The 9014-nt window shown below is 42.9% G+C and overlaps 1 protein-coding gene across 2 annotated transcripts; it reads right to left on the bottom strand.

Annotated features, from left to right (window-relative positions):
- Nucleotides 1-1320: 1320 nt before the first annotated feature.
- Nucleotides 1321-6596, bottom strand: CIMAP3 (ciliary microtubule associated protein 3). Of its 2 annotated transcripts, XM_004420681.3 has the most exons (6): nt 6444-6596; nt 6056-6198; nt 5311-5409; nt 4432-4562; nt 2627-2744; nt 1321-1803 (listed from the first exon to the last, which is right to left on the bottom strand). In XM_004420681.3, exons 1-6 carry the CDS (start codon nt 6460-6462, stop codon nt 1735-1737), a joined length of 579 nt encoding a protein of 192 aa, XP_004420738.1. In that variant the 5' UTR covers nt 6463-6596; the 3' UTR covers nt 1321-1734. The 2 variants fall into 2 exon arrangements, with proteins under 2 accessions (XP_004420738.1, XP_087275923.1); XM_087419797.1 differs by lacking the exon at nt 5311-5409.
- Nucleotides 6597-9014: the final 2418 nt, after the last annotated feature.

The following is a 9014-nucleotide window of genomic DNA, read 5'->3' on the forward strand; positions in this document are numbered from 1 at the left end:
CTAGACTTACTGTGCTGATCATCTTGCAATATATACAAATATCAAATAATTATGTTGTACACTTGAAAATAACATAATGTATATCAATTATACCTCAATAAAAAAATTATTTTTTAGCAAATCAGATTACCATTTTAGAAAGGGGGGTTCCCCTCCTGGGGAGAAGCCTTTTAGCGCTGTACCAGACAACAGTATGAAAGACGTTTTATCACCCTGTCAACATCCTTCAAAGAGGGGGGCTAAGACCCTGAGTCAGAACAAATAATGACTGCTAAATGATCACCTCTGAAAACACCTGCACGTGTGTGGATCCAAAGGAGAAAAGGGAGGGAGGTGTGAGAGAGGTGAAAAGAGTTAATCCTGACTCACGGCAAGTCATGAACTCTTCTTGACAAAATAAAAGGAATCATTAAATCATCCAACTAAAAGAACCCTCTATATTGGGTAAAAGTTATCAGACTGAGTCTCTTTATCAGTATCTTAATATTTTAATTTGATTTCCAATAGAGACTTTTCCTTTACCATTATTTCTTTAGAAGACCTTGGCCATTAAGGAATCAGGCCTCTCAGCATCATAAGCCCAGGAGTTTCACCTCTTACTGCCTCTTTCACTGACTAACACTTACCACGGGGTGGCCCTGAAGGTGACAGCAGGCTAAAGCTTTTCTGCAGCCACTGGAAGCTTCTCACTCATATCCAGACACACGCAGACTTGCCACCTTTCTGGTAATGACTAAGAAGCCTAAGTGGGCACCAGAGGACCCTCTTATTAAAAGATAAGGTGGACCACACTTAGTGTCCATCCTGAAGGAACTATACTTGAGTTATTTCAGTTAGTGTTGGAAGAAGAGGGGCCCACCTCCCAGGCCAGAGTGTCTAGATAAGTACTTTGAATGTGGCTGCTGTGAGCTCTGAACTTGATACCCCTAGACTATCTTTAAGGCTTCAGGGGGTCATTTAGATTGGGGGGCAGACCCAATCCACTAGCTGCCCTCGGGCGTCCTCCTCATACTTCAAGCCAGGCTGGAGGAGCCAGTGGGTGAGTTTATCTGGATTTCTGTTACATCCGCAGTGCCTGCCACTCTGCCTGACACATGATAGGTACTCAAAATATATGATAACTGACTGACATTGATAGTAACAGGAAATAGATGTAAATAGATGTAATGGGAAAGGCGGGATTTGGGGTTCTGTGAGTTTTTACATCAATCTGGAAAAGGCAACAAAATCAGGACCTTCCCACTCCACGCCAGCAAACTCAGAAACTTGGAAGAGCTCCTTAAATGTGCTTTACCCTGTCTTTACCCTTGCTATGTCTAGCAAGCCCAAATACAAGCCCAAGCAAGCCAAATGCCATCCAAATCCTTTATATGTATAGGGTATAGCCTCCTATTACCAGGGTTAGTGGTAGAATATAAAAAGCTGGTGCCTGGGAATGAGAGCTAGAGGGCAGGGACCCACGAGTATTTCAGTAAAATAGAGCCACCTCATAGAACACTCAAGAGGAACCCCCAGACCCATCTACGAACGTACACAACAAACCAGCACCTGGAGACGGAACACTCTGAACTAGTCTTTATGTTCTCATCTAGTAGTTATGAGACTCTTATCCCTCCCGGGGCCCCAGGCTGGCAGATAAGGGAGCCACAGCAACGCGGAGGGAGACGAGCAGCTCTGCCCTCAATCCTGGAGGTGCTGTGGTCAGGAGGAGCACGTGAAGGCAGTCACAGCTTCTCAATTGTAAAACAGGCTCAGGTAGGCCACACGGTTCCGATGCTTTCTAAAGTCTTTGTCTGTGGACAGCTGCAATGAAAGAATATTGTGTAGATCAACGTTCTCATGAGAACCCTTTGCCTCTGGTCTTCCTGGCTGTGCAAAATAGAACTGCACATTATAGCTGTTGTGACCTCGCTAAACCTCAACCCCATAGTAATCTAGCCATAGTGATTCTCTCAATATATGTATGTACATCTACTCTTTGTCTTCTTACTCTGTTGTACATCATGCTAGGAATTATTTTCTACTTGGTAAATCTCCAAGTATAGCTGGTAAACTTCTCAAAAACAAAGATTATATGTCTAATTCTTGAATATTACCCATAGGCTAGCACAATGATGTTAATACATTAGGCATTTAATAAATACTTGTAGAATTAATCCAAAGTTTCACTAGGAAAAAAAAGGCACCTCTAGAATTATGATAGCTAATGTGCATTACTATGTTATAGGTACTGTGTTAAATGCTTTCCACATTATCTCAATCTTTACAACCTTATCAGATTGATTCTATTATTATACCCATTTTAAAGATAAGAAAACTGAGGCTTAGAAAAATTAGGGGACATGCCCAAAATCACACAGGAGGTAAATAGTGGAGCTAGTTAAATTAAGGATTTGAGGATTAAATAAGAAAACGTGACTTTTGCTCTGTCATACACACCTTTAAAAATCTGATGAAATTGTGTAACTCTCTGAAAAGATCCCCATATGCATATACATACAAAATTGTGCATATAATATCAGGGGGACAAGGACTTCCTGAAGCTCATTCACAGACTCCTGGTTAAAAATCCTTGATACATATGAAAGTACTAGATGGAGTGCTCTACAGAATCCAATTTTATTACCTCAGTTTTTAGGGTTCTTTTCTGTAGACATGGAATCTGAGCCCAGTCTGGAGATCCAAATTTCATCGGCCAGGTGATTTTTTTGGGTGGCTTTATCTGTAGGTTGTATGTGCCAGGGCTAGAAATAAAAAATATAGAACATCATGTCTAATGAGTTAGTGACCACATACAAACTCCATCAATACTACAGCTAACCCTGAACTAGTCCTAACTCCTTGGGAAAAGGCAACAGACTGATGGTGCTGGGCAAGTGTGAAGTTCCTTTGCCTGTCAGTGTATTTCTAATCAGGTGTCAGTGTTAAAGATATCTAGTCTTGACATCCAGTTACGGTAAAAATTGACTCTAGTTTAAAAAAATATTTCTGCCAACTCAATATCCTTAGCTGAGAGACCAAAAGATCCTAGAAGCGGTGGGTAATAAAAGAAATCTACCACAGTGATGTGTTAGTACTGCCCATGATTTGAAACTGGGGATAAAATTGTAGTGATAATTTAATCCATCAGCAATCTAGGGACAGCAAAGTAGAACCAGTTAAATTTTCTTGACAATAGGATTATTTTATAATCGCCTTTTTTTGCAACACTTTGTCTTTTGGTGTAGACTCTTTGCTGTGGTGGAGATAACACTTAGAGTGGACATGGGGGTCAAGATTCAACACTTTCACTTCCTTACTGCAACCTTGAGAAGGGATCATCTCTGATCCTTGGATTTCTCATCAGTAAAAGACAGACCTTGATCCTTTGCCCTACTATTCTGTACATTCTGAATGGCTTTCTAACAAGCCCCTTGGTCTACAAGGCCTACATACTCTAGCCCCATCCCCCCTTTTTGTTCTCCTTTCCTTCTTGCTTACCACACTATACCCATGAAAATCTTCTTTTTTTCCTCACACCAAACTCCTTCCCAATTTACAGTCTTTGCACTTGCTGTTCCTTCTGCTTGGGAAGCTCTGGGCCCAGATCTTCACAAGGCTGGCTCAGTCTTGTCATTCTGATTTCAGATCAAGTGTCATTTCCCCAGAAAAACCTTTCTTGACAATCCTTGCTAAAGTAGCCTCCAGTCCATCACTCTGTATCATATCATCATCCTGTTTGATTTTCTCCATAGCACATCACCAGGTCACCATACCTCCTGCTTTTCCCAGGAAAGTCCTAGCTTTTGGCTACTGTCTTGGTATAATTAGTAATCAGGCCCCCTTTCACTCTCAGAAGTGTCCTGGTCTGACTACTAAATTATATCATCCCTTTCCTTACTACCATTGATATCTTCTTGTTTACTTGCTTCTCATCTGTCTGGACTCTAGAATGTAAGCTCCAAGAAACTGGGAGCCTTGTGTGATGGGTTTAATGCAAAATCTCTGGGGGCTGGCCCGGTGGCGCATAAGTGCGTGCGCTCTGCTGCGGCGGCCCGGGATTCGCTGGTTCGGATCCCGGGTGCGCACCAACACACCGCTGGGCAAGACATGCTGTGGCGGCGTCCCATATAAAGTGGAGGAAGATGGGCATGGATGTTAGCACAGGGCCAGTCTTCCTCAGCAAAAAAAAGAGGAAGATTGGCAGATGTTAGCTCAGGGCTGATCTTCCTTACAAAAAAAAAATCTCTGGAACATTTATAAATATTTATTGAATGAATCACTATGATTTACAATTCTATAATGCCAGAGATCTGGAGGGCAAGAGGCTGAATCTTTACAGAAGGGTAGTTTCTTATTTAGCTGGCATTGTTTGGATGTAACCCCTTTCTTGGTACTTTCTTTCCTTTTGCTGTTTGTTGAAGTGCACCAGAAGAGAGGAGACAGACATACCCAGGATCATAAGTGTCCTTTGAGTATGTCCTAAAGCGAGGCAACAAGGCATTAAATGGAGCAAAATTTTGTTTGTGTTTCTGCTCCCGAGGATTTACTGTCTGGTACCTGCCTGGGTGAGGCGTCATATCCTGTTTCCAAGAAAAAGATCAATATGTTAGAGGGTGATGCAGATACATACATATAAGGCTTCTAAGTAGAAAAAAACAGAATCATCCTCTTCCTGGTCATGTATCAGCTATGGTTTAACCACCTAAAGCTTAAAAATAGATCTACAGTAGGTAGAAAACCAAGGTAAGTGTGTGGTTCAACTACCTACAGTTACATAATGCTCAGGTTGAAGAAATAAGCCTAGGGTGGGCAGAGAACCAAGGTAACTTGTTGTGGCTACTACCCCCACCATCCCACTCAGAGATATTTTTAGAGCCAGTATCCCACTCCTTCAGCTTAAGCATCAGGAAAATGTCCAACAAGAGATTAGGATCCTATACTGAAGACTTTTAGTCTTGAAATCCAATCACACAAAAGAGTGGAAAAGTTGGAATTTGTTCTTTTAACTGACAAGATAATGTGACGCATATAAACAAAGCTTCCAGGATTTTAGCATCAGGTGTCTCAGCACTGAAGCCCTGTCTTAGTACAATTTTTTCGGAGAATTGTTTTCCATTCTCCCAGGACACTCACACACACATGTGCAATGCTAATGCCCAAGCTTTTTACACAGGCTTTCTAATAGCTTTTGCCTAAATGTCTATTTATCTTGAATTTCAGGGCATATTCTTTAGGTAACCTCCTGCTCTCTGCCCTTTGCTCCCCAATGCAAATACATGCAACAACATGGATCACGCTAAAATTTAAGTACTTTCAGTCACTTCTAACCTTGTTGATTGGCTTAAACCTCACGGCTGTTCTGGCTCCAAGAGTATATCCTTTTTTACTGGTCGGGATCTTAGAGAGGTTGTATGCCAAGCCATATGTCTTTGGGTGGGTAGAATTAAAAAAATAAATAAAGAAAAAAACACATAGAGATCATTATAGTCATTAAAACAGAGTGAACTTAGAATGTTCTTATCTGAATCTTCTCTGCAAAAGTTGCTCTTTCTTGACTCCCCTGAGCCAAGACCATACAAACAATTACATAAGTACATATAACACAGGTTACTCTGCAAAGGAATGATCCTGGATAGGTAGAGTAATTGACATTTCTCTGCCTTCCAGTGAATCCAGTCCTCTGAGCCCTGCAGAGCTGCATTTGCTCTAACGCAACTGTCAGTCTGATCATATTATTTCATAAACTGACCTACCAGCACTTCAACAGTCCAGGTTTGGACTAATGGGAGGGTAAGCGGGTTTGTTCACAGGTCTTTGGAGTGGGGAACGGAGTGGGGACTATACTGGGGGCTATATGAAGCAAAGGCTTGCGTTTGGTGGGGGTTCAAAGTGGGGAGCAAAGGTCTTTTAATTTCTAACATTGGCCCTGATGTCTGGTTGCACAGATTCAGGGCACTTTCTCATGTTCGGACCCTGAAGATCACAAATCCCATAGAGCTTTTCTTCCATGAAACTTGGGGATCCTTAGAGAGCCAGGGAACGGAGACCCACCCAAGGGAAGGTGAATACTCACATCTTCTGCCATGTAACATCCAGGCCCTCTGTGGGGCGCTCCCCTAAGAGGGAGAAACCTGTTCCCCAAAGAGTTTGGGGGATGGAAATGAGGAAAGATCCTCCTCTGTTGACATGTTCCAAAGGAGTTGTTAACCAGAGACTCTGAAGATCGAGAGAGAGAAGAAACTCCACATGAGGGAAGGCTCCTCGGTCTAAGGGAGCATACTGGGGGCAGGTGGGATTGTAGGGAGGCGGAGCAAGGACCGGGTCCGACCCAGCTCTTAACAAAATCAGACAGAATTCCATGGAGGCGAGCGAACTAAATCCTCCCCACTCCTTCCGCTTTCCCAGACTCCGCACTCTTCCTCCTCCCCTCTACTCGACTCCACTGCTGCAGCCCCCCTCACCTGCTCTGTTGAAGCACATCGCGCGCGCCGCCAGGCTAGCCTTTGTGTACTGCGCTGCCAAGGGAACGGAGGCGAGCCCCGCGAGCCGCAACTGAGGAGCTCCCGAACCGGAGTGGCTCCGCGCGCGCCTGCGCAGCAAGTGGGGGGCGCCTCAGGAGCCACTATTGCGGCCCGAACCGGCACCTCCTGGCCAGGCGACTAGGAGAGTATGAACCCGGCAGCTGGGATAAAGAGGATTTGCTGGACCCGCGGGGCTGAAGGAGTGGGGAGAAGGGTTTTGGAACCTGGGCCACCGGGAATGCGCTGCTGAGGGAGGGACACTGGGGTTTAGAATGCCGGGATATCTGGGGTCAGGGAAATAGGAGAACGCAGTGGTTGCAGTGATGGCTTGTGGGAGTGGGGTCCCAGGGCAGCACCCAGAGCAGGGGAATTGGGAACAGAATGGAGCCTAGATAGTTCCATATTAGGCCCCTTTTAGACCCATTTTTCCTTTTCCTCAAGCGCTTCCCATCAGGTTGCCCCCTTCTACCCCTAAGCGGAGCACGAGGCTTTAAAACGGCTGGAAGCCTTGAGTGGAGCAGTAGGAGTGCAGTGGGATCACAGAAGTGCTGAATAGTTTTAAAATCTTCCAGTCACTTAAATCTTGAAGTCATAGTTTCCTCATCTCTAAATTGGGAATAATAAGCTCTTTATAGGGTTGTTGAGAGGATAAAGATAACGGGATTAAAGCAATTCAGTTCCTGGTACTTGGTGACAATACAGGAGGTTATTACTACTGAAGATAATATCCAGCCCGCTGACGAGGCGCTCCTATCCTAACCCAAGAAGAAACGTCAGGGTGTGTGTTGACTTCTTTACCTTTGTCCTGAGTATTAACACTAACTTGTTTTCACTTGATTTTAGGATGGCTTTAGGAGTTGTCATGTGTGGGAGGCAAGAACACAGTGTGACTGGTCCATACTACCCTTTGGCCTCCAAGGACGACCCTGGGATCCACACATATCCTGGGCTAGCACTGTCTGCAGGGATGGTTTTCTAAATCTAATGGAAGTTTTCCAGAAAGGTGATACTGAGTCCTAAAGGATATTTTGGAAACTTGTGGAAGCATTTTGCTTGTGAAAAATTATTGAGGATATGCTCCTGGTCAATGGGCCAAGGAGGCTGGACGCCCTGCAGTGCATTGCCCAGTCACACAGTGAATTGTCTCATATCCTGCATAACATTCAAATGTCCTACTGGACACTACAAAAATAATTGGCTGTACTTGACTTACATAATAACATTGAAAAAGTTTTTTTTTTTTTACAAGAAATAATGCAGAAAGCCCCGTAATATAGGATAAGCTTGTATGAGAAACAAGCTTAAATGGAATAAAGCTATGGTCTCAAAATTATTGTGTAATTTACTCCAAGCATTCTGTCTACTCAAAATATAATTGCAGTAATACTGATGGTAAATAAAATGTAAAGAAATATTGGTATTGATTTGATAATTTTCACTTTCATTAATATTTTAGGTACTCACAGTGTTTTTTGAAATTAGTGTTTACATTATTAGTGACGTGAAACATGCCTTACAAAGCACTTTGAAAATATGGCAACCCGTTCCCTTGCTGGTAGACTTGTTTGCTTCAGACTAATCTTCCAGCTGAGAAAAGATAGAAAAGCTGGGCTAAATAAAATATATATGTTTGAAGATGTCAGAGATATACTAAGGAAGAAAGAACATGCAGGGCCAAGATCCCAGAGAGAGGGGATGCCCGATGTGGTAAGCCCAACAGTTGGTGCCGCTGTTCCCTTTGAATATGCGCTAATTAAAAAGCTGGCTGAGAAGAAGAGGATTTGAGTAGAACTTTGGACAGTTTCTGAAAGCTGGGGAAGAAAAATTAGGCTGGCCTTGGAGGAGGGGAGACTGGAAAACATCCTGGGCTTTTAGTTGGGACCCTAAAAAGATAAACCCTAGGAATAACGGTAAATAAGAAATAGACCAGCTCTGAAAAAACCCTGAAGTCCAGCTTTGTATCAATTCAGTCCCCAAATGCATTAAGGTAATCTGCTTTTAACCTTACTGCATCAGAAACAAAAGTGAATCGTCTCTGAATATAACATCATCCAGAATCTCAACTAATTTTTATAATTTTTTCAGGCAGAATGTTTGGCATTCAATATAAAATAACCACTCATGCATAAAAAGAGCAGAAATAAACCCAAAGGAAATCCAGAGATTGAAATTCTCAAACGTGGACTTTAAAATAACTCTACTTGGCTTGAGATTTTGGAGGATGCCTCAAGACTGCAGGGTGAACATAGGAAGCGAGGAAATATGTGACCATGAAGCAAATTCTTGGCTTCTGAGGTCAGAGGTTAAAGGAAGAAGATAGATCAGACCCTATAAACACAGTCAATAAAGATCCCAGTGTACTCAAGAAAAGAGAAATTTTCCCATCAATCTTCCTGTTTATGTTACTAATTTAACATACGACTGGGCCCACCTATAGCCTGATTGATGCAAGTTTATCAACTTTTCATTAAAGCCAATCCAAACATAGTACAGTCAAAGATGGGCTGTCCA

Source organism: Ceratotherium simum, chromosome 2, assembly GCF_057802395.1.
Source record: "Ceratotherium simum simum isolate JZ-2026a chromosome 2, ASM5780239v1, whole genome shotgun sequence".
In the NCBI taxonomy this organism is placed as follows: domain Eukaryota; kingdom Metazoa; phylum Chordata; class Mammalia; order Perissodactyla; family Rhinocerotidae; genus Ceratotherium; species Ceratotherium simum.

What these genes read in the sequence shown, in the direction of transcription:
- CIMAP3 (XM_004420681.3), bottom strand. An exon ending in AAGGACACTTATGATCCTGG is followed by an intron (nt 2,745 to 4,431) that starts GTATGTCTGTCT and finishes TTTTATTTCTAG; the next exon opens with CCCTGGCACATACAACCTAC. An exon ending in AAAGAACCCTAAAAACTGAG is followed by an intron (nt 1,804 to 2,626) that starts GTAATAAAATTG and finishes CTTTCATTGCAG; the next exon opens with CTGTCCACAGACAAAGACTT.